Genomic DNA, 25,556 nt, shown 5'->3' with positions numbered 1-25,556 from the left:
TTCGGGCGGTTTCCCGTGGGACCCCTTCGTCAGTCCGACGTGGCGGGCGTGCCCGGGCGCCCCCATGTCCGCCCCATATTTGGGCTGGGTATGGGGGGTGCCGGTCAGCCCATGCGTTTGAGGCCTGTTTGAGACGTTCGTCTAGGTCGAAAAAACATGACCAGCCAGTGACCGGGCAGCCCGCCCAGACGTATGAGACGAGTTTGTGTGCCCGGTTGTAGATGCTCTTAGGTAGCAAGGCCCACCACTACCGCAGCAAAGGCTAGCAGCCACGACAATGAGAGATCGCTGGGAGGAAGCTTTTTTGGTGGCGGCCAAGTTTCTCCCCTTGTCACAAGGGGAGCGACACAAGGAGCGTGGATTTTTTTGACATCATAGTGCTCTTTATTGCAAGGTGATCACCGTATTATTAAACCCATTAAGAGGCACTAGAATGGTGGCCAACCAGCTATGCCATGTGGCGCATGCTGGTTGGTCACGGTGAGAAAGTATTGTTTAGAGTTTTTTTAAATGGTAGGGAGACTTTTTTTAGAGAAGTCTTTGTAAGTTTTTTTAAGATGATTGTGATGTACACATGACGCAATAATATTTTTAATTTTTTTACATGATGATGAGGTGTGCATAGCTTTCTCTCAAGTGGCCCGCAATGGCAGGCCCCAACCACTAGTCTTTTACAAGAGTATCAACAATCTCTTGTGAGCAAGCTCGGATGGCGGACTGTTAGCGACTTCCCCTGCTCTCGCATGGGATCGATAATGGGCCATAACTACTGGGCTTGGGCTGCTCGGTAGCCAGGCAACACGGCAACTACAAATACAAGGGATAGAGTTACGAACAACTTGGCTTGGATCAAGACGGCTTCGGCCTCCTCTGCTTCTGTCTCTTCTTCCTCTCGTGTTCCTCTCCTCCTCTGTACTAGCTAAACCTTGGTGAATCCATGGCTTGTAGTTCAAGTCCTTGAGCAATTGATCTCTGTACTAGTGTGTTGCTAACAATTGGTATTCAGAGCCAATCGATTCCTCCACGCAAAATCCACACAAAATTTCCCCACCGTAATCGATCTCCAGCCATGTCACGGGGATCAGCTTGGGCTGGCCGCCCTGATCGAGTGTTCACGTCGGTGGAGGACCCGCAGCAGCGACGCCTCGCTGAGTGGATGGACCAAGACAAGCAGGCGCGGCGTCGCGCCGAGTTTGGCATCCGTATTGCAGCCATCGCGGCGCAGGTGGCTTCCGAGGTGTCGGCGGCGGTAGCATCGGAGGTGTCGGCTGCCGTTGCCGCGGCGCTACAGTCTGCGCGGGCGGGGCACCACGAGTACCTCGACCTTGAGTCGACGACCACATCGACCCCAACTGCTCCAGTGGCAGACGACCTCGCCTCTCCCACCGCAGCATCAAATTTGTCTGAGGTCATCGTCGGTGTCGTCACCGAGTGTGGCTGCACCGACCTCGAGCCCACGGCCGCGACCTTAACTCTGACCTCCGCACTGGACATCTCGGGCGCCTGTTCAGCGGTGAACTCGCTCGCGCTCCCTACAACCAGTGGCTGCTCCGCCGTGGTGCACACCACGTGTTCGACGCAATGCGCAAGCCGCACCGTCACCATGTCGGTGTCAGCGACAGCTCCAGCCACAATGTCAGCTTCGTCCAAGGTCACCGGCGATGTCGTTCCCGAGCTCTGCTGCCTTGACCTTGAACCATCAGATGTCCTCGAGCTTATCAGAACGCCGCCCAAGTGTTCGACAGAAGGTCTGAATGACGACCCCGTGGTCATGCATGAACAGCAGGAGCGCTCCAAGGAATATGAACATTCAGTACAAGATGCCAACATGCCCTGTGTGCTTCATGTCATCAACAGTTGTGAGTTCCCTGGAACTACCAACCAGGTCAAAACTGCAGCCCTTCGCCCAACTAAATCAATCACCGAGCACAAGCTAATTGGTGTGGATTCACTGCACACACCGTGGACTCCAGCGAGGAGCACAACTTGTAGAATGTTCAACGTGCAAGGTACACTGTATGTTATGCAGTTATCAGGGGAATTGCAAGACTTGGAAATAGTGGAACCTACAGGGAGTGCACCTCTCACTGTGATTTATAGTGTTCCTGGAGTTCAAACAGCACGGCTGAATCCAACTGTATTCAAGTGGTCAGATCTTTTTTGTTTTGCCACACAATTTCTTAGTGCAAGCACTCTTGATTTATTACTAGCGAAGCGAGATGCACCTACTGTGATTGGGAATTTGTGCTGTGAGATTCAGAGCAAGGGAATAATAATAGAGAGACCATATTGGCAATTGATTGCGGAAGTAAGTTTGGAAGCACTCAAGCTTTCATGGCTGCCACCTCAAGGTATTATTTGTGTACCACTCAGAATTTCTCTGCTGAAGAAATCAATTGGCATATATCGACAATTCTATTGGGAGGGTAGAAATTCTTTTGCAGTAGTGTGGGCACTGACTTTGCAAGTGCACGAGCATAAGAACAGATGCAGTTTACTAGAACATGATACATCAGTGGTGCTCCTTATTGCTCATGGTACTACTATCGTTCAGTGCATCCTTGTGCATCAGGAGAGGTCCATTGGAAGTTTGAAGATTGATATGTCAACTAGAGATATAATTGCAGCATTACATAGGAAGAAGCCAAGGCCTTGTTGGACGACATTTTTCTATGGCCACCAGTTACACTATTCTGACCAGTCAGATTCAGTTACAAATGTTTTTCAGAACCAGCACAGAACTGAATATTCTATTGGAAGAGTCATTCTTGAGGATTTCCAGTGGGCACCTGCTTGGTCCTTTTCCATGGAGTTTTTGCTATTTGGAGATGAATGTTCGTTTGAAGCTCTGTTGGGCTGCCACATCTATAGTGCGTGTTTGTTGGATAAAAGCATGGGGATCACTCTAGGAAGCGATGCAAGCTACGGTGAATGCATAATAATCAGTCCTTGCCGTCCCCAATTTCAACCCGAACCATGTGAAGGTACTTGTTTCTATAGCTTTCGTGTTGTAGTTTTTTCACGAGTTGTTCCTACGATAAGGCTTGCATACTTTGAGAGGCCTGGAATGGGGCTATATCAGGAATATATGCAGCTGATTGGTATGATTGGGAGGCAGGTTCCTGCTCTTGATTTATGGGCTACCAGAATTGTGTTCCAGCCAAGGGAAACAGAGGGCGTGCAGCCTAGCGCATATTCCTTCTGTTTGGAAATTTCCTTTCAACACCGCCCATGTTTCCAACGAACAAGTTTCCAGTTCAGGAGGTGTGCTACTTTGAACCTCTCAACCACAAGCTTGGTAATGGTAGTGGCCTTTCCACCGGTATTTGAAGAGGGACAGACAAGTGCCATGCTCTGTATGGACCAGATGATGATGAAAACTGGGCATGTTATTCAATGTGGTCTGGAGTATGTCCAATGGGAGATTGCACGGTCACTTAACTTGAAGTACATGGATATCATCAAACAGTCCAAGCAACAAATTCTTGCCGCAACATACCCTGAGTTGTATTTTCCATGGGATCCAGGCGATGTCGTAGCACAACATATCCTGCTTCCAACCAGACCATGGGCTCTGGCATCAGCCAATCGACATGTTGCTAGGATCTCCTCTTATGTGCCTGTTCTTGGGGGAGAATTCTTTGCTCCATGGAATAATGGTAGCTGCAACAGGGGGAGTTGTCATTGCAGAGTGCTAGTCTATCTTCACATGGACGAGTTCAGTTGCCTAAGAATACAGTATCCTAACGGCAAAAGGCTCATCGGGGAAGAGTGTTCCTATGGAAGATTTCCTGGCCAATGGTTCTGGAGCACTCTACTATTGACAAGACACCTAATTCCTGTAGAAACACTGAGGTCCTTCGCACAAGTTAAAGCTACAGCAGGGATGAAGGTTGAAGCTCCAACCTTCTATTGCGTCTGCTACCTTGGCCAAGACCCCGACGGCCACAACTACTACATCGTCCTCATTCAAGTGCATCCCGTCATTCGACTACGGCTACCACGACGAGCCCATTACCACCAGCAAAATTCAAGTGCCATGGGATCCTGGTGGTTCAACATGGCGTCGGCTTGAGGTCAAGCCGAAAATTAAGGAGGGGGGAATGTTAGCAACTTCCCCTGCTCTCGCATGGGATCGATAATGGGCCATAACTAGTGGGCTTGGGCTGCTCGGTAGCCAGGCAACACGGCAACTACAAATACAAGGGATAGAGTTACGAACAACTTGGCTTGGATCAGGACGGCTTCGGCCTCCTCTGCTTCTGTCTCTTCTTCCTCTCGTGTTCCTCTCCTCCTCTGTACTAGCTAAACCTTGGTGAATCCATGGCTTGTAGTTCAAGTCCTTGAGCAATTGATCTTTGTACTAGTGTGTTGCTAACACGGACGCAGCTGCTTGGGGTGTGGATCATGGGCGGTGGTATCAATAAGCAACTTTTGATTTGGATGCAGCTGTCACGGGTGGATCTTTCATCCGCCCCACAAACTTTACTTCTAGCTAGTTTGGCTAAATCATGAGCAGCACAATTAGTCTCTCTAGAAACATGCTCAAAAATAATATGCAAAAAATCACATGCAAGGTGATATATATCACCAAAAAACTGCCGCCAAAAAACCGAAAGAGCGACCTCCATTCTTCATTGTCTCTATAACCTCGATGTTGTCGGAGTTCATGTAGTTACACCCAAGTATAGTTGCCAAATTCAGAGTGCATATTTTAAGTTAGAAAACCAAAAACGATTCATATACTTGAACTTCGTACATACTCCCTCCGTCGTAAAATTCTTGTCTTAAATTTGTCTAGACCGTAATATATCGTCAAGAAAAGGAATCAAGAGACCTTTCCAAATCAAAAGTTGAGATCAAGAACGGGGAACCAAAAAGTGCTGCTTGGAAGCAAGGTCGGATGACAACACTTAAACGGGCAATCCAGGTCCAGTGACGAGTCATTAATCTGGAACATTTGTTCTACACAGAGCAAAATATCACTTGTGACAAAACCATGACGATGACACTGTAGATGCTATGTAATCTTGAATCTCCATGGTGCCATATATCTCTTGAAGAGTACTCATAGCAACACCAGGGCTCTGGATCTAGATCCTGCAGCAGCATACCATCATTTGGGGTCAGCTGATGCAACTTTAATGGTATCATACCACTCAAAATATCAAATGAAAAAGCAATTTTGGTGAAAATATTCATTTGTCTTTACCGGATGAAAACTAAAAAAAAAATTACCAGATGGAAATTTTCATTCCCTATACATTCTGGAAAAATTATATGTTGGGTAGGGTTACAAGGGTATTCTAGTATATATGTTTCAAGATCAAACTCAATTACCTCACTATCTATCTTACAAATTTCACGACAATTTGGTTGCTTTCAACTGGTACGGCCATAACAGGACATCATATGGGCATATAGTCATGTATTTTTCACCCAAAATGTTCAATACCAAGGAACTGCTATATTGAGGGGTACACACTAAAGATATGCTAGTTCTTCTGCTAAAATTGGTTACACTAAATAGTACTCCCTCTGATCCAAAAAGAGTGTCGTGGTTTCAGTTCAGTTTTAGTTCAAATTTGAACTAAAACCACGACACTTTTTTTTTGGATCGGCGGGATTAGTATATTGCCAGCCGTCATGTGCATAGACATAGAAACACTAAATTGAAAAAATAGTTAATGAGAAATAACCATAGATGCACCATTAAGAGGCATGCTAAAACCACTAGACATCTTCCAAAGATTAGGGTAGGCCAGTGGGGTAGGGAAGGTTGAGAAATAAGCATCAGTAACTATCAAGTGCACCATAGAAAAAGGTTAAGGCACCTACTTGGGTTGCTTTTTTTGTCCCGGCAGTGCTTGCTTCCGCAGCAACACTTGAATGCCTTGATAGGGTGGTTGACATCGTTAAAATCAATATTGTAGTCCTGTGGTCAAAATGTGCACAAAACAAGATCATGCATTTTGACGCGCGACTTAAAGTAGGCAAGAAGATTTCACTAAAAAAAGAAGGGACAGTAGCCTGGCAAAACTATTGATGGGTTCGAATTGATACAGTTCAACATTAAGTTATAGAAGTCAAAAACACGAGATTGAGCAAAATATAACTAGCATGGTAGAAACGGGTTAGCCCATATCTTGTAGCCCTCAGATTCACTGGTACAGGACAGATACAGCACAATGGAGCTTAAATGCAATTGGCTAACTGGATGAAATACAAGTGTGCCACCTACCCATGTCAGTTCTTCAAATGGCTCTATTTTCCTTTTGGTGAAAAATGCCACCTGAACGAAACAAAAGAATAGATAAACAATCTTCATGTGTTTCAAACTGGATTAACACACAAAAGCCAATAACTAGCTGGAGTTGCATACATACATGGTAGTAGTGGCGGTCAGGTGTCTCGATCTGAACAGGTATATCAATGAGATTGGCATCAGAACACCTACAGCGTACAATGACATACCAAGTCAACAACTTCTCACGACAAAACATACCAAATTAATAAGTCAAAGTTATTATGCAGCATAGTATGGAAGCAGCATTTTTTTGTCTCAAAATCACTTCTGTTCAAATTTTGGGTTAGGAAGTGTTATTAGCTAGCTTCAAATTAGAGTGGCATCACTTGAATATCTTAATCAAAGTGCTGTCATAAGGAATAATACAAGCGCACCCACTACTAGTTTACAAGCATTTATAAAGAGAAATACTGGATGGTGATAACACACAGGCAAGAGTTAAGAGTGTTCACTTCTACAAGTACACACAACAAGATTTGAACCTTCAGGTGGCAAGGTTTCCCCAAACCCTCACAGGTGGCCGTTCATCAGTTACATTTTGGTCAAATTTGATTACAATTTCTACAACCCTTTTTTTGCGGGGGGCGATTTTCTATTACTCCTTTTTTGGGGGTTGGGGGCTGGGGAGGTGGTTTTCTACGACATTTTTCTTGCGGGGGAAATTTTAACTTATAACTCCAAACGGCATGTATTGCGTTGTCTAATCACACAAAACCAGAAACATGATGTATTATAGAGAACTGTGAAGGATCATTATGCATCTCTGTTTAAAAAATAGCAACTCTATGATGACAAATCATAAAAGGAATGTTACCTATGGTTTATAAACCTTGCCACATTCCCGTAAAAGGTGGCATCCAGACAGAGAGCATGGTCGTCCCCAAGAACATCTTCAGTGTCCCAATCAGCATTGAGCAGTGTTGGATATGTATGGCGACCTTTTGATGTCCCTTGAGTGTTTCGCTCATCAAGCTCAGTGTTAGTTAATATTTCACCAACATACTCACAAATAAACGCGCCTCGTGGAATTTCCTCAGCAGCCTGCAGTCCCCATCCCTTTTTTCCAGGGGTTAAGAATACCTGAAACGACGATACTCAAATGAACATAAGAAAACATGCATGATGTTCAGTTTGATGTGCAGAGCACATGAACATACACAGAATGCACCACATCGCAAGAAAAAGAAATGCTGCACTTGCCATCATACACCATTATATTAGGACACAAGGTCAAAATGGAGTTCTTTGTTTGATCGACATTGCCGTAATAATTGAAGTTAAAATACAAGGAATAGTTAAGCAAGTTAAAATAGAAAGAAACAGGCTCGCCATTTTCACAGCTTGTTTAGAAGGTGCAGATTAATCATGTATCACTTGAAGTCGTATACGAAATAGTTAAATACAACTATATATTTAGTTATAAGCATTAAAACTGTATAACAGACAAAACTCTATTTTTATTATATGCATATGTAGCTGCATAATTGCACAGGGAATACAGTTATTCTATCATATTTGCCAATTGGCACTGATTAATCAAAACTTTTATCTTTTGTACAAAAAGGGTCATACCAAGAGCATATATAGATACGAGTATATGACTTACCTGTAGTTGCCGAGTAATTCCTCGCTGCACCACACGATTTCCACAATTTCTGGCACAGCCACATTTACTCCAGCATTCCTTGATAAATTTCTTTGTAGGGTGTCCTTCACAAGGATTGCAAATTTTGCAGTGGAATTTAGGAAGCCCAGCGACACAAGAATCAAGAAATCCTTCCTTAAGCAGGCCATCCCTTGTATAAGCAAATTCACCTCCAGTTACTGTTGCACATGCACAAGGAAGTTGTTCTGCTAGACAATCTCCAAAGCAGCCTGAGCAGCAGCTTTCATCTCCTATTCTAGCAAGCGAAAGATTGACATATGCATTCTGGTATATGATATTGCATGGTATGTAGTGGAAGGGGGGCGGAAGAATCCCATTGCCAACCGTATTAATTATGGGAATACTCACATGTTCTTCACCTTTTGTTATGTCATTGACATCATGAGCTGGTCTATTGGCAATAACAAGCATATTACTGGAACTGATCTGTTCTCCAGCAAAAGAACCAGAAGAGCATACACCACCATGAATAATGTGGTCATTAGGTGGCATACACGAGGAACCAGCTTCATTTGGCTGCAACACTCGTGACACTGAAGGTTTAGACAAAAAGTCCATGGCAGGAACTATTTGTACCATTCCACTTTCTCTAGGTCCACTAGATGCATGACCCAAATCAACGATACACTGGCAAGTGTCTTGCAAAAGTTTTATGAAAGAGAAATTGGGTTCTAGGATCTTGTATGTCCTGAGACATCTAGCCTCCATTTCCTTGCATACAGACTCCATGTCCGGCATGTGGAAATCAGGATGATCTGCCGAGTTACATGTAAATGACAGTTTCCCTGTTCCAGAATTTGACAAAGCTACCTCAAAGTTGGTTGAAGAGTCTGTGCTGCTTGTGATTACTTGGCTTCTAGATGTATAAGATATGTTTCTTTCATGTGCATCCTTGTATGCTGGAGTATTTGAAAAATCAAAATACAGAAATTCTATAGTGGTTAGAAGTTACTCCGTATTAGAGATTAAGATCCTAGATTAACAAGGCAACGGAAAAAAAATATTAACAGCGCAGCTACAACAAGATGATGCAATCTTTGCAGGAAAAACAGGATATCTATGGAGCAGTTGCAGTACACATATTGGTATCATTAAAAGCGATATGGCAGTATTTTATAAATTCAAAGTTCACAACAGTACAATTCCTAACTTCCTATGTCAGTATGCCGTATAGGCTCACACGCAAGCCAAAGATATCAGACAAACTGGTAAGCAATACAAACCGTAACTAGTGATGCATTGAGAAAATAGCACGGAAATTAACTAGAGTTTGTAGTCTCAAGGGAAACCATTTATGAAACCTATTTGATGTATTCCCAGCAGTCATTGATGTTTTTAGGCCTCCTTTGGTTTGGAGGAATTTCATAGGAATTCTATAGGATAGGATTCTTATAGGAATTTTTCTTTAGAGCCCTTTGATTAATGCATTCCTATTCCTACATAGGATTTGTTCCTGTCCTCCACATTTCAAAGGAAAATAAACATTAGACTAGACTCGGTGGAAAATTTCCTATGATGTGAACGAAATGACATCTCTTTTCCTATTCCTAATCATAGGATTTGAGATACATGTCATCTCATTTTCTACGGCCTCCTTTGGTTTAGAGGAATCTTGGAGGAATTTCATAGGATAGGATTTCTATAGGAAAAATTCCTTTAGAGCCCTTTGGTTTGTAGGAATGAAATCCTATTCCTATTGAGGAATTATTCCTATCCTTCACATTTCATAGGAAAATAAACATTAGGCTAGACTCGATGGAAAAAAAATCCTATGATGTGAATCAAAGGGCATCTCCTTTCCTATTCCTACTCATAGGATTTGAGATACATGTCATCTCATTTGAACCAAAGGAGGCCTACAAGTTTTCTATTCCTATGATATTCCTATCCTATAAACCAAAGGAGACCTAGTGTTTTTTGGACACACACCAAGATTGAGTGTCATCTGTATATTAAGAAGTGCACTGAAATGGCACAAGTAAAAATAGACCTCAAAAAAGAACAGAGAACTGGTAAACAAGAGTGTTTATTACTAGCTAATTAATCGTACAAAAGGATGAAGAACAAAGAGAAAACTAAAAGGGGAAAACCAAGGCAAGATCTAAGCTGGGAAAGGTCATGAGGCCTGGAGTGGCAACTGTCAAAGTGCCTTGGCTCCAGCAACCACCTGCCACAGCTCAGCTTAGTTAAAGAGGGACTCAATCAACTGCTGGCACCTCAGGATCACACCATCAAACACGCATGCATTGCGTAGCCACCGAATTTCCAGTGTCAGGATGATCAGTGAGTGTGTCTTTTAAGTCTACGAGTTATAAAACTTATGATCGCTAACTTCTATCACACTACAAACTATATTATGGAAGTAACTGGTGATAACTGCTAATGGTGGAAATTTTGCAATCCCCAAAGAGCCTTTATTTGGAAATATTAAAAAGACTATAAAACTCAAAACATCAAGATTATATAATACCTGATTATAACAATATTTCTTCATATAAAATGTGGGCGCTCAGCAAATAATACGAGTGTGAGACATTTTGCTTAAACAGAAATTACCTCTTTGATGCCTGGAATCTTGAACTGGTGGGCTCATAATAGCCAGTGGGGTCTCGAAAGTAGGAAGGTCTTGACCTTGGACTGATAAAGCTAAACTATCTTCATCTGTCGGTGTATCCTCCAGAACACTGGTTTCCATATTTCTTTCTTTAATCGGCAGTCGCGAAGAAGACAACTGCAATGTGTTTACAGTGCCACAAACTGTTTGAGGGCACAGCTTGCCTGCTTCTTGCTGCGGTGGAGCTTCAGCCAACTCTCTCTTCTCATTGGCATGCATCTTGGATGTAGGTTTTTGAGAATGATGTTTTGCCCTAAGCTTCTTGTTATAGTGGTCCGAATCAGGATTCTTCCTTTTGTTAGCTTGTTTTTTCTGTTCTTCCTGTACCAAAAGTGGTAGCATAACAAGTTATAAGAGAAATGTTGTCCCTCAAAACAATACATTCTGACTATAAAATCAGAACAAAGTAAACTGTACTTTGGGATCTGGCTCGTCAAATATAGCATCGGTTAGAACCCGAAAGTCATCAGCTTCTATGTACTCCCAGTTGTAATCATACAACTCTAGTAGCTTCGTCAACACTGGTGAAACAGTTTTTCTCGCGATTCCAATAGCATCCAGCTTTGTGACAGCAGCCTCAAATTTTTCATCGAAAACGTTTGAAGATGACATCCTGCATGCAACGGAAGAAATCAGCACGGTGCGTCATGCATAAAGTGACATCCTCAAAAAACTAAGTGATAAAAATAATAAAATGCATAGAAAAAGGATATTGTTGGTATATTACGAAAAGTTGTCTAACTACTAAGTGAGTGCAATGCTAGAGCGCTGCAACACCACCGACGTGCTCGCAAAGAACGGGTGGCCACACGACCCTGCCTGCGCGCTCGGCTTGGGGCCATTGGAGGACGCTGTACTGCTCGCATTGTGCCCCTACACGATTGAGGTCTGGCAGGCCACACTCTGGCATTGCATCCTGCGGTGGGCACTTGCACCATCATCAACCACTACCTCCCTTGAGTGGACGGAGCGGAGCACCGTGATACTGCCGAGAGAGGAGAAGAAGGCCTGGAGCTAGTTGGTCCAGCTCGCCTGGTGGACCACGTGGAAGGAACAGAACACAAGAATCTTCAAAACCAGCACTGCGGCGATGGTTGGTTAGAAGGCGGATGCTTACTGCTGCTTTAATAGTATGCTTACAATACTGATCTACCCTCATCTTTAAAATCGAAATAATATTCCAAATAATTTTGCGTAAAAAATACTTCAATAAGGACTATGTGTGCTAGGAAACTAAGAAATATATAGGAAACTAGAAACCTGAATATAAAAAAAGGTTTTCCCAATATTGCCTAGGGGATACCCATGAAAGAATGCCACCCACTAGAGCACTGAGCGATACATAAAGCAATTGTGAAGTCCTGCCAAAACAACTAAAATTTCTATCTATCACTAGCGACCAAATTTCAAATCCAGATTCAGTTTACATACGGAAATACAAATACAACAGTGAATAGTAAGATTGTATTTTTTTTTCTTATAAGTTTCAGAAAGGTATATGTCTTTTCTTCCATTTCATTTGCATCGGGTCTAGACTTGAAATTTTGTGACTTGACAGATTTAATGTACCAACCAGAACTTCTCTGAAATTTACAGGTCATCTGCACTTAATGACCGCATCAAAAGTTGGTCTGTACCGGATACAGACTTGTTAACACCCAATGCAGCATGCACGCAAATCTATTTCCTAACATGCAACCGACATGTTAAAGAGAATAACCTGATGCAAATCAACACACATTTTGGGCCAATAGCACTAAATGTATGCCCCTGAACCTAGGGGCATTTTGTGTATACAAGTGTCGTGGAGGCTCAGTTAGAACCTCAAATAGTCATGAGAAATTTGAAGAAATTAAACCTTTCTTTCTTTTGACAGCCTCATGGAGGGATGAAAGAAGGGAAGTTACAAAAGGGGGCAGTGAAGGCTACCTTCAGCTAAGCACCTTCGGTCTAGTCAACACAGAAGGCATACAAAAATGCTCTAAATTCAGACACATTGAGAACAAAAAAGGCAGATCATATTGCAAATTAGTAATTTTACAGAGCATACATTCGGTATGAAGCCTTGCAGCACGACGGGCTCATGGCCTCTAATCGCCCTTCATGATGTTGACAGCATAAGCCCAGCCAACCTGCGCCGTGCAGCAGGGGTTTCTCCGTATCTCAGTCCATTGTGAATAGTACCCCAGGTCTATTGTTCGCACTAAAGTTTTCTACTACATATATGACATGATTTATCTCATTTGTTCCAGGATGTAGGAAACAAAATTGTACTAAATCAGCGACAATTAATATGAATCGGAGGGAGTATTAGTTGTTTGCTATGTTATTACTCCCTCCATCCGAAATTACATGTCGCAAAACTGAATGTATCTAGACGTTTAGTTTTAGATACATCCATTTTTATTCATTTCTGCGACAAGTAATTCAGGACGGAGAAGTTTTGCCGTAGATTTGTTAAATTTTTTTATGGCCATTAAAGCACAGCAGTACATTAAAATATCGTCCAGAAATTGCAACGCTTCATGTATAGTCGAAAGCAGAGCATCCAGTCGTATTATCATCAGTTCATCGCCACGCAAGCCTGCAAACTCAAAAAGGCAAACCGCATAACCAAGGGCCCACAACACGAAGTACCTCCCCAGATTTGACTGAGGACAAACAAAGGAACGAAACCATGGCAATCCGCCGAAACGGAACGGAACAAAAATCATCATCAGAAAACACGCATTCCACACCGAAACGGAACGGAGAAAAAATCATCACAAAACCCGCACTCCACACCGCAACGGAGGCAGCGCGCGCATACCTCCTCAATGCAAAACCAGCGGGAGGAATTCGCAGCGAGGATCTGGACAGCCGCGCCCCGTCGCAAGCTTACCCAGCGGCGAAGTGCCTCCGAACCCTGAACTAACCGCACGGAAAAAGGAAAAGGAAGAGAGCACGTCAGAATCCGCAGGAATGGGCCGGAAAAAGGAAAAAAGTAAAAACCCAACAACAAAACCCTGCTCCGCGCAACAAACGCACCCACCTCCTACGCCAGCCGCCCAAGGAGACAAAGCCGATGCAAGGCGAAGCGCCCGAGGGCTCCGCGGAGGACGGAGGCGCGGTCGCCGCCGGCGATCGCCGATGGGCTAGGGTTTGGGGTTTTGGAGAGGCGTTGCCGTGCGCTGGGGTTTTCAGGATGGGATGGATCGCGTGGAGAACAGGCTGTTGGTGGTGGTGGATTTATAGGACAGAGGGGGGCGACGGAGGACAGATGGCAAAACAGAGGCGGCGTGGGAACTGGGAAGTCCAGGCGACGAGAACGGGGAAGAAAGCGAGCGGACTGCCCCACCCGCTGCGCTGCGTGCGATTTGATACGGCAGGACCAGGGGGAGTGCGTTGCTGTCAGATCAAAAGAGATGCTATGGTGGAGTAGTAATTTCGCAGCGCAGGCGTCTCCGCTGGCTCCCTCGCCCCATTGCCACTTTTGCTGATCGCCCCTTACTCTGTTGGAACGTGATTTTGCAGAGCCCACGAATGCGATGATCGGCCAGCCTTTTTCCATCATAATACATCCAGGTGGCACTTTGACAAACCGAAATATCCATGGCAACCGTATATATGCAACGCAGGTTCAACAAAAACAAACCTATAGGAGTATGTATTTTTCTTTTGAAAAGCAAGAAAAAACCTTAAAGAACCTACGGTCCGCATATGCCTTTTCAGCATGACGCAGTCAGTACCGTCGGATTTGTCAGTTATTGTACGGATGCGTGGTTGTGATGGTTTTCATGACGTCAGCAGAAGCGTCTGAAAATATTGAGGTGGCGGCACATGATACAAAGTTGGCGCGGCGTCCAAATTTGAATAGTAGTAATTGTCGCATTGAAAGAGTATTACACAGATGTTCCATTAAGACACGACGACAAGATACTAGGTTACAATGTCCAAGAAGTGTGTCAACCACGCCGTGTGGTTTTCGTGGACTGCCCGACACCCATCAAAGTTGCTTTATTACAAGAGCTTGGATGAAACACTACTCGAACTTTAATGAAACAAGTAGTCACGAGGAACTTCGGGTGTCGAAAATGATGTCAAAAAAAAAACTTCAGTTGCCGAAACTATGCCTACGTCCTGCTCGGCCATTGGATTAATTTTCTGCATGGTTTACTTTTACGGGTTCTTTGATTCAAGAGAAATTATGCTAGACCTTGAAGGATATAATTATTTTGTTTCTCGTATGTTGGTTGTGCTCATTTTGTGGTTTAGGACCTCTATGATTTGAAAGTTTTGCAAAACATATAAATAGGAAAATGCATATATGAATTTGAATCAAATAGAAAGTTTTGTAAAACATATAAATATGATATAATTTGAAAGTATCATGTCTTCTTCAATCTTGTAGGATCATAAAACTATATATGAATTTGTATCAAATAGTACATGGCATTGCATGAAAAAAATAGATTGTAAGAAAAGATTTGGGTGGATGAAAATGTATCTTCAAAGTACAGTAGACAGGAATCCCTAGGATAAAACTAAGGATTCCAATCCTACCAATAAAATACACCTTCAATAACTCCTTAGGATTCTTGTGCTCTAAAGATTCTACAAGTTTTTTTTTTGAATTGCATGTGGAGTTCAATGGGACACGATATTATAAGACGATGATTTCTCTATTCTTTTTGTTTCAAAAATCATGCCATTCAAAGGACCCATTATTAGATTCACTTTTTTCGTATAAGTATATCTATCTATATCTGTACCAATATAAAAAGACCCAAATGGACAGATCTAACAAATCTGGGCCATCAAACAACATCGATCCAACGACCTATATTGCTCATATGAAGAACACTCAACATGTTTAGCATGCAATTAAAATCGTATCAAATATCATCATCTACAGTGTCCTGGTAATTAACGCGTAATTGATATCCACCTAATATGAACGTGCAATTATTATTTTTCCTAATATTAACATGCATTGCGCGTACATACTTACTGGTACTAGCAGAACGCCGATGCGTTGCTACGGGCTATTTGTCGCATGTGGGCTCAACACAAAAACCCCACCTACGACGCACCATTCTCTTTTTCTATCGGATCCTCCCCCTCCCGCTTGGTTTTCCGTCGTAGCAAGACATTTCTCGCTGGAGCCTCCTTCTTTAAAACCAGATGACGCCCATCTCATCTTTGCCATGCGTTTCAATAGGGGTGAAATTTTCCATGTTTACAATATAACAGAGTGGGTTGAACTAACTCATACTATTGACAGAAAACAATAAATAACTATAGAGATCATTCTCAAAGATCCATTCAACTTTGCAAATGCACACTAACGTGGGAGGTGAGTGGCAATCTGAATGTAGTCACCAACAAGCTCCAACTCCACCCCACGCACCATTCATTGCTATAAGGGATAATTGTTGTTCTTCACTTCCCCGTCCTTCCCTACATCTTCTACTCCTAGCCCCTTCGTGAACCCGTTTCGTCGGTGCCAACCAGCACCACGTAAACATTAGTGCGTTCATCAGCGACGCCTTATCACATTCTTCCCTTCGATTTGTATTTCTTTTGGTATAGAAGCTACACTTCGCAAGAGGCCATTTTCCATTTTTTTAATTCAAGTATGGTTGTTCATCAAACCTCACCAACATTAGTTCTCATTCCTATTTTCTATTTGAATGGACACACTTGATTTGAGAATGTAGCTTGTCTCGCTTTCTCTATGACTGACAAGAAATATAATATGACCGCGTCCACGAATGTGTGTACGTGACGGTCCGACGAGCCGACTTCCACCACGGCCGTCCTCTACGCCGTGATCCACGCCCTGACATTCTCGAGCATCACGCCGGTGTCAGGCCCGGCCACAACGTCCTACATGGTGTCGCACACGGCGCCCTCCACAAGGGCGCACGGATGATAACAAAAAAGATATGTTATATTTTTGTATTAGGAAAGTTGTGACTCTCCATTAATAGTACAGATAATGATAATAATAAATGGCATAGTGCGTGGGATTAGTGATTTGTTATTGTGGAATATATGATTTTGTTTTGGAGGGTTATCAAGAAAAATCGTATGTCTGCCTTTTAGAAAGGTGATCTCACATATATCGTGTGATTTTTGAATTCTTGATTACATATCATTTACGTGATTGAATTAAAGCAGCACCTGCCAAAGCAAGCACGAAACAAGATCTCACCCTTTAATGGGATTTGGTTCTATAATGGGAGATAGAAAATCTAGTGGGAAGGGGGGGGGGTGGGAGGTGAGACAGGAAAAACCGGATGAAAAGAAGACAAATAAAAACAAACAGTGGAGGCGAGGCTAGCAACTCCCCCTTTAGGAGTAAACAAGGGGTGGTGGGAGGTGAGACGAAAAAATCGGACGGGAAAAAGCCAGATGAAAATAAACCATGGAGGCGAGGCTACCAACTCTCCCTTTAGGAGTAGATATTGGTCGTCAAACCTCACCAGGTTTAGTTCCCGTTCCTACTTTCTATTTGAATGGACACACTTGATTTGAGAATGTAGCCTGTCTCATTTTCTCTATAACTGACAAGAAATATAATATGACTGCGTCCACGAATGCGTGTACATGACAGTCCGACGACTCGATTTCCACCACGGTCGTCCTCGACGCCGTGATCCACGCCCTGGCATTCTCGAGCATCACGCCGACGTCGGGCCCGGCCACAGCGTCCTACATGGTATCGCGCACGACATCCCTCCACAAGGGCGCACAGATGCGTACACTGATAACAAAAAAGATATGTTATATTTATGTATTAGGAAAGTTGTGATTGTCCATTAATAGTAGAGGTAATGATAATAATAAATGGCATAGTGCGCGGGACTAATGATTTGTTATTGAGGGATATATGATTTTGTTTTGGAAGGTTATAAAGAAAAATCGTATGTCTATCTTTTAGGAAGGGGATCTCACATATATGGTGCGATTTTTGAATTCTTAATTACCTATCATTTACGTGATTGAACTAAAGCAGCACTTGCCAAAGCAAGCACGAAACAAGATCTCACCTTTTAATGGGATTTGATTTTTTAATTGGAGTGAGTAAATCTAGTGGGAAGGGGTGGTGGGAGGTGAGACGAAAAAATTGGACGAAAAAAGATAGATGAAAATAAACCGTGGAGGCGAGGCTAGCAACTCCCCTTTAGGAGTAGAGAAGGGGTGGTGGGAGGTGAGACGAAAAAAGCCAGAAAAAAATAAATCATGGAGGCGAGGCTACCACCTCTCCCTTTGGGAGTAGAGATAGTGCGCGGGATTAGTGATTTGTTATTGCAGAATATCTGATTTTGTTTTGGAAGGTTATCAAGAAAAATCTTATGTCTGTCTTTTAGGAAGGTGATCTGACAAATATGGTGGGATTTTGAATTCTTAATTACCTATCATTTACGTGATGGAATTAAAGTGGGAGGGAGAAAATCCAGTGGGAAGGGGTGGTGGGAGGGGAGACAAAAAAGGCACACAAAAATTGATACGTTCTCCAACGTATCTATAACTTTTGATTGTTTCATACTATTATATTATCAATTCGGTATACTTTATATGCAATTATATATAATTTTTGGGAACTAACCTATTAACCTAGTGCCCAGTGCCAATCAATACCAAACGAAGTCCAAACATGATGAAACTTTACGGTGATTTTTTCTAGACCAGAAGGGATCCTAGAAGATTTGGGAGGAGGCCAGAAGCATTACGAGAGGGCCACAAGCTCATCCTGCGCGCCCCCAGGGGGTGCCACCTAAGCTTGTGGGCCCCTCGTAACTCTGTTTGCCCTAATTCCACTTTTATAAATGGATTTTTTTATTTTTATGCCCCTGGTTCCTTAGCTCTATTCATTCATCCCCACTTTGTTAACTTTTGCTCACTTTTCCCCACTCCCTTGCCCAAAACCCTCAGAACAGGTTACAACGTACGCTGCCGTCGGGTCAATGCCTTTGACCGTTAACTCTGACGAGTGGGGCCGCGTAGGGCCGAGTACACCTTTGACTGTTACCCGTATAGTTGTTTCGTATGCTGACCGTACATGTATTCGTATACGTGGGTGCATGCAACAGACCGCGGTCATGGGGTAGCACGTGTCCATGGGACATGCCTGAAACATCCCATCGTATAAAGAGGGGCAACCACCTCCATTGCCCCCTACAATTTTCCCTCAAATCGCCTCCCTGTCGCATCGTCTTCCTCTCCCCCACCGGTGTCGGCGTTCTGGGAACGGGGGTCCCGAGACTTGCCTGCCTGCAGCCCACGGCATGGCTGAGCTACCAGTCCTGTACGACCCATCCTCATTAACAAGGCACTCAAGACCCTCGCGAGGCGGACGACGCAAGACCTCCTCAGGAGCGGCCTCACCAGGTTGCCTCGTGAGGAGCGGAGAGATCAAGGCGGGGCAAACCTCGCGAGGTTCTTGTGACGTGAGCCATGACGATCGAGGCCAGGCGGGCGCCAGCACGCGCAGTGTCCTTGTTTCCCCTTCGGTGCTAAGGAGGCAAGCGCAGGCGCGGAGTACCGAGGCATCAAGCAAAGGTTTCCACATCGGTGCAACAAGACCAAGACCAGCAGGACGGCGAGACGGAGGTCACCATGGAGCCCAAGACGGCATCACCACCAGAGCCTTTTGCAGGCGAAGACCGCTTTTGTCAGGATAAGCTGTACTACTTGTCCCCTTTCAAATTGGCCGTTGTTGGCTCCCTTCCCGCTCAATATTTGGGGAGAGGACCAGGGCCTATATAAGTAGAACTAGCCACCACCGTAGGGGAGGACAGATTAGAGGCACCTCACCTAATCCTTAGCCACACACCAAGCACAAGAACACCTCAACCTCAGGAGGCTGTTCTTCCCCTTGTACTGTTCATCATCAGCCCAAGAGGCAATCCACCACCACCACACTGGAGTAGGGTATTACACCACAACGGTGGCCCGAACCAGTATAAATCTTGTGCCTTTTGTGTTGTGAGTTTGTCGAGTTCGTCCACGAGATCTTAGCGAGCTAGGGCGTGGATCGGTAGGGAGGAATTCTTCGCGCGCACCCCAGTGTTCGAACCTTGAGGGTTTTGCTGGAACCCGTGATCCGACATTTGGCGCGCCAGGTAGGGGTGCGACGTGGCTTTCCTTCCGTCGATCTGCGCTCTGTCGCCACCGCGCTCCGCCCTCATGGCAGGCGCCCCGCTACCGACTCCGACGGCCGGCGTTGACAACGGGGCCAGGGGGCTCCGAGCCCTGGCCCCTGCCCTGTGGCAGGTGCGGTGGCCACCCAAGTTCAAGCCGGAGATGCCGCCGCGCTACGACGGCTGATACGTCCATTTTGCATCATGCTTTTATATTGATATTTATTGCATTATGGGCTGTTATCACACATTATGTCACAATACTTATGCCTATTCTCTCTTATTTTACAAGGTTTACATAAGGAGGGAGAATGCCGGCAGCTGGAATTCTGGGCTGGAAAAGGAGCAAATATTAGAGATCTATTATGCACAACTCCAAAAGTCCTGAAACTCCACGAAAGTTATTTTTGGAAATAATAAAAAATACCGAGCGGAAGAAATACCAGAGGGAGCCCACACCCTGGCCACGAGGGTGGGGGGCGCGCCCTACCCCCCTAGGTGCGGCCCCCTGCCTCGTGGGCCCCCTGTTGGCCCTCCGGTGCCCATCTTCTGCTATATGAAGTCTTTCGCCCGAAGAAAAATCACAAGAAAGCTTTCGGGACGAGACTCCGCCGCCACGAGGCGGAACCTTGGCGGAACCAATCTAGGGCTCCGGCAGAGCTGTTCTGCCGGGGACACTTCCCTCCGGGAGGGGGAAATCATCGCCATCGCCATCGTCATCACCAACGATCCTCTCATCGGTAGGGGGTCAATCTCCATCAACATCTTCACCAGCACCATCTCCTCTCAAACCCTAGTTCATCTCTTGTGTCCAATTCTTGTCTCTAAGTCTGGGATTGGTACCTGTAGGTTGCTAGTAGTGTTGATTACTCCTTGTAGTTGATGCTAGTTGGTTTATTTGGTGGAAGATCATATGTTCAGATCCTTTATGCATATTAATGCTCCTCTGATTATGAACATGAATATGTTTTGTGAGTAGTTACGTTTGTTCTTGAGGACATGGGAGAAGTCTTGCTAATAGTAGTCATGTGAATTTGGTATTCGTTCGATATTTTGATGAGATGTATGTTGTATTTCCTCTAGTGGTGTTATGTGAACGTCGACTACATGACACTTCACCATTATTTGGGCCTAGAGGAAGGCATTGGGAAGTAATAAGTAGATGATGGGTTGCTAGAGTGACAGAAGCTTAAACCCTAGTTTATGCGTTGCTTCGTTAGGGGCTGATTTGGATCCATATGTTTCATGCTATGGTTAGGTTTACCTTAGTACTTCTTTTGTAGTTGCGGATTCTTGCAATAGGGTTTAATCATAAGTGGGATGCTTATCCAAGTAAGGACATCACCCAAGCACCGGTCCACCCACATATCAAATTATCAAAGTACTGAACGCGAATCATATGAACATGATGAAAACTAGCTTGACGATAATTCCCATGTGTCCTCGGGAGCGCTTTTCTCTATATAAGAGTTTGTCCAGGCTTGTCCTTTGCTACAAAAAGGATTGGGCCACCTTGCTGCACTTTATTTACTTTTGTTACTTGTTGCTCGTTACAAATTATCTTATCACAAAACTATCTGTTACCGATAATTTCAGTGCTTGCAGAGAATACCTTGCTGAAAACCGCTTATCATTTCCTTCTGCTCCTCGTTGGATTCGACACTCTTACTTATCGAAAGGACTACGATAGATCCCCTATACTTGTGGGTCATCAAGACTCTTTTCTGGCGCCGTTGCCGGGGAGTGAAGCGCCTTTGGTAGGTGGAATTTGGTAAGGAAAATATTTATATAGTGTGCTAAAATTTATTGTCACTTGTTACTATGGAAAGTAATACTCTGAGAGGCTTGTTCGGGGTATCTTCACCCCGACCAGTAGAGCAAAGAGTTGCTCCTCAACCTACTGAACCTACTGAAAATGAAAATGTCTACTTTGAGATTCCTTCGGGTATGATAGAAAAACTGCTAGCTAATCCTTTTGCAGGAGACGGAACAATGCATCCTGATGAGCACCTAATATATGTGGATGAAGTTTGTGGATTATTTAAGCTTGCAGGTGTGCCCGATGATGTTATTAAGAAGAAGGTCTTCCCTTTATCTTTGAAGGGAGATGCATTGTCATGGTATAGGCTATGTGATGATATGGGATCATGGAACTACAAACGATTGAAATTGGAATTTCATCAGAAGTTTTATCCTATGCATCTTGTTCATTATGATCGCAATTATATATATAATTTTTGGCCTCGCGAAGGAGAAAGCATCGCTCAAGCTTGGGGGAGGCTTAAATCAATGTTATATTCATGCCCCAATCATGAGCTCCCAAGAGAAATAATTATTCAAAACTTTTATGCTCGGCTTTCTGATAACAATCGCACCATGCTCGATACTTCTTGTGCTGGATCTTTTATGATGAAGACTATTGAATTCAAATGGGATTTATTGGAAAGAATTAAACGCAACTCTGAAGATTGGGATCTCGATGAAGGTAAGGAGTCAGGTATGCACCTAAGTTTGATTGTGTTAAATCTTTTATGGATACCGATGTTTTTCGTAAATTTAGCACTAAATATGGACTTGACTCTGAGATAGTAGCTTCTTTCTGTGAATCTTTTGCTGCTCACGTTGATCTCCCTAAGGAGAAGTGGTTTAAATATCATCCTCCCATAGAAGTAAAAGTAGCTGCACCTATTAAAGTTGAAGAAAAGACTATCACTTATAATGATCCTATTGTTCCTACTGCTATGTTGAGAAACCACCTTTTCCTGTTAGGATAAAAGATCATGCTAAAGCTTCAACTGTGGTTCGTAAAAGCAATATTAGAACCTATTGTTGGAAATATGCCCTAGAGGCAACAATAAAATGGTTATTATTATATTTCCTTGTTCATGATAATTGTCTGTTGTTCATGCTATAATTGTGTTATCCCGAAATCGTAATACATGTGTGAATACATAGACCACAACATGTCCCTAGTGAGCCTCTAGTTGACTAGCTCGTTTATCAACAGATAGTCATGGTTTCCTGACTATGGACATTGGATGTCATTGATAACGGGATCACATCATTAGGAGAATGATGTGATGGACAAGACCCAATCCTAAGCATATCACAAGATCGTGTAGTTCGTTTGCTAGAGCTTTTCCAAATGTCAAGTATCATTTCCTTAGACCATGAGATTGTGCAACTCCCGGATACCATAGGAGTGCTTTGGGTGTGCCAAACGTCACAACGTAACTGGGTGGCTATAAAGGTGCACTACGGGTATCTCCGAAAGTGTCTGTTGGGTTGGCACGAATCGAGACTGGGATTTGTCACTCCGTATGACGGAGAGGTATCTCTGGGCCCACTCGGTAATGCATCATCATAATGAGCTCAATGTGACCAAGTGTTTGGTCACGGGATCATGCATTACGGTACGAGTAAAGTGACTTGCCGGTAACGAGATTGAACAAGGTATTCGGATACCGACGATCGAATCTCGGGCAAGTAACGTACCGATTGACAAAGGGAATTGTATACGGGATTGATTGAATCCTCAACATCATGGTTCATCCGATGAGATCATCGTGGAACATGTGGGAGCCAACATGGGTATCCAGATCCCGCTGTTGGTTATTGACCGGAGAGTCATCTCGGTCATGTCTGCATGTCTCCCAAACCCGTAGGGTCTACACACTTAAGGTTCGGTGACGCTAGGGTTGTAGAGATATTAGTATGCGGAAATCCGAAAGTCATTCGGAGTCCCAGATGAGATCCCGGACGTCACGAGGAGTTCTGAAATGGTCCGAAGGTGAAGAATTGTATATAGGAAGTCCAGTTTCGGCCACCGGGAAAGTTTCGGGGGTCACCGGTATTGTACCGGGACCACCGGAAGGGTCCCGGGGGTCCACCGGGTGGGGCCACCTATCCCGGAGGGCCCCATGGGCTGAAGTGGGAGGGGAACCAGCCCCTGGTGGGCTGGTGCGCCCCCCTTGGGCCTCCCCCTGCGCCTAGGGTTGGAAACCCTAGGGGTGGGGGGCGCCCCACTTGGCTTGGGGGGCAAGCCACCCCCTTGGCCGCCACCCCCCCTTGGAGATTGGATCTCCTAGGGCCGGCGCCCCCAGGGGCCCTAATAAAGAGGGGGGAAGGGAGGGCAGCCGCACCCAAGCCCCTGGCGCCTCCCTCTCCCTCCCGTGACACGTCTCCCTCTCGCTGAGCTTGGCAAAGCCCTGCCGAGATCCCCGCTGCTTCCACCACCACGCCGTCGTGCTGCTGGATCTCCATCAACCTCTCCCTCCCCTTGCTGGATCAAGAAGGAGGAGACGTCTTCCCCAACCGTACGTGTGTTGAACGCGGAGGTGCCGTCCGTTCAGCGCTCGGTCATCGGTGATTTGGATCACGACGAGCACGACTCCATCAACCCCGTTCACTTGAACGCTTCCGCTCGCGATCTACAAGGGTATGTAGATGCACTCTTTTCCCTCTCGTTGCTAGAAGACTCCATAGATTGTTCTTGGTGATGCGTAGAAATTTTTTAATTTCTGCAACGATCTACAACAGTGGCATCATGAGCTAGGTCAATGCGTAGTTTCTATGCACGAGTAGAACACAAACTTGTTGTGGGCGTAGATGTTGTCAATTTTCTTGCCACTACTAGTCTTATCTTGTTTCGGCGGCATCGTGGGATGAAGCGGCCCGGACCGACCTTACACATATGCTTACGTGAGACAGGTTCCACCGACTGACATGCACTAGTTGCATAAGGTGGCTAGCGGGTGTCTGTCTCTCCCACTTTAGTCGAATCAGATTCGATGAAAAGGGTCCTTATGAAGGGTAAATAGAAGTTGGCATATCACGTTGTGGTTTTACGTAGGTAAGAAACGTTCTTGCTAGAAACCTATAGAAGCCACGTAAAAACATGCAACAACAATTAGAGGACGTCTAACTTGTTTTTGCAGCATATGCCTTGTGATGTGATATGGCCAAAAGGATGTGATGAATGAAATATATGTGATGTATGAGATTGATCATGTTCTTGTAATAGGAATCACGACTTGCATGTCGATGAGTATGACAACCGGCACGAGCCATAGGAGTTGTTTTTATTTTTTGTATGACCTGCGTGTCATTGAATAACGCCATGTAAATTACTTTACTTTATTGCTAAACACGTTAGCCATAGAAGTAGAAGTAATCGTTGGCGTGACAACTTCATGAAGACACGATGATGGAATCATGGTGTCATGCCGGTGATGAAGATGATCATGGCGCCCCAAAGATGGAGATCAAAGGAGCAATATGATACTGGCCATATCATGTCACTATTTGATTGCATGTGATGTTTATCATGTTTTACATCTTATTTGCTTAGAACGACGGTAGCTTAAATAAGATGATCCCTCGCAATAATTTCAAGAAAGTGTTCCCCCTAATTGTGCACCGTTGCGAAGGTTCGTTGTTTCGAAGCACCACGTGATGATCGGGTGTGATAGATTCTAATGTTCGAATACAACGGGTGTAAGCTAGATTTACACATGCAATACACTTAGGTTGACTTGACGAGCCTAGCATGTACAGACATGGCCTCGGAACACGGAAGACCGAAAGGTTGAGCATGAGTCATATAGAAGATACGATCAACATGAAGATGTTCACCGATGTTGACTAGTCCGTCTCACGTGATGATCGGACACGGCCTAGTTGACTCGGATCATGTTTCACTTAGATGACTAGAGGGATGTCTATCTGAGTGGGAGTTCATTGAATAATTTGATTAGATGAACTTAATTATCATGAACTTAGTGTAAAATCTTTACAATATGTCTTGTAGATCAAATGGCCCACGCTAATGTTGCCCTTAAC

The 25,556-nt window shown here is 44.3% G+C and overlaps 2 protein-coding genes across 4 annotated transcripts; one reads left to right on the top strand and one right to left on the bottom strand.

The window, feature by feature from the left end:
* Nucleotides 1-825: 825 nt before the first annotated feature.
* LOC123144850 (uncharacterized) lies at nucleotides 826-3,370 on the top strand. Its single transcript, XM_044564102.1, has 2 exons — nucleotides 826-2,984; nucleotides 3,119-3,370. The coding sequence occupies exons 1-2, from the start codon at nucleotides 1,070-1,072 to the stop codon at nucleotides 3,130-3,132; spliced, it is 1,929 nt and encodes a 642-aa protein (XP_044420037.1). The 5' UTR covers nucleotides 826-1,069; the 3' UTR covers nucleotides 3,133-3,370.
* Nucleotides 3,371-4,887: 1,517 nt separating this feature from the next.
* On the bottom strand, nucleotides 4,888-14,029 carry LOC123144849 (probable inactive histone-lysine N-methyltransferase SUVR2). Of its 3 annotated transcripts, none has more exons than XM_044564100.1 (10): nucleotides 13,619-14,029; nucleotides 13,397-13,497; nucleotides 11,005-11,200; nucleotides 10,530-10,908; nucleotides 7,914-8,872; nucleotides 7,122-7,387; nucleotides 6,387-6,453; nucleotides 6,242-6,292; nucleotides 5,839-5,935; nucleotides 4,888-5,100 (listed from the first exon to the last, which is right to left on the bottom strand). In XM_044564100.1, exons 3-10 carry the CDS (start codon nucleotides 11,197-11,199, stop codon nucleotides 5,069-5,071), a joined length of 2,046 nt encoding a protein of 681 aa, XP_044420035.1. In that variant the 5' UTR covers nucleotide 11,200; nucleotides 13,397-13,497; nucleotides 13,619-14,029; the 3' UTR covers nucleotides 4,888-5,068. The 3 variants fall into 3 exon arrangements, with proteins under 3 accessions (XP_044420035.1, XP_044420034.1, XP_044420036.1); XM_044564099.1 differs by having other exon boundaries at nucleotides 13,397-13,492; XM_044564101.1 differs by lacking the exon at nucleotides 13,397-13,497.
* Nucleotides 14,030-25,556: the final 11,527 nt, after the last annotated feature.

Source organism: Triticum aestivum, chromosome 6D (assembly GCF_018294505.1).
Source record: "Triticum aestivum cultivar Chinese Spring chromosome 6D, IWGSC CS RefSeq v2.1, whole genome shotgun sequence".
In the NCBI taxonomy this organism is placed as follows: Eukaryota; Viridiplantae; Streptophyta; class Magnoliopsida; order Poales; family Poaceae; genus Triticum; species Triticum aestivum.
This window is presented reverse-complemented; position numbering and strand designations above follow the sequence as displayed.

Excerpts from the sequence above, each read along its gene's own strand:
- LOC123144850 (XM_044564102.1), top strand. The coding sequence starts at position 1,070 with ATGTCACGGGGATCAGCTTGGGCTGGCCGCCCTGATCGAGTGTTCACG.
- LOC123144849 (XM_044564100.1), bottom strand. The coding sequence starts at position 11,199 with ATGTCATCTTCAAACGTTTTCGATGAAAAATTTGAGGCTGCTGTCACA. Across the intron at positions 10,909-11,004 it reads TTGACGAGCCAGATCCCAAA|GAAGAACAGAAAAAACAAGC; the intron begins GTACAGTTTACT and ends CTTTTGGTACAG. Across the intron at positions 5,936-6,241 it reads CATTTGAAGAACTGACATGG|GACTACAATATTGATTTTAA; the intron begins GTAGGTGGCACA and ends TTTTGACCACAG.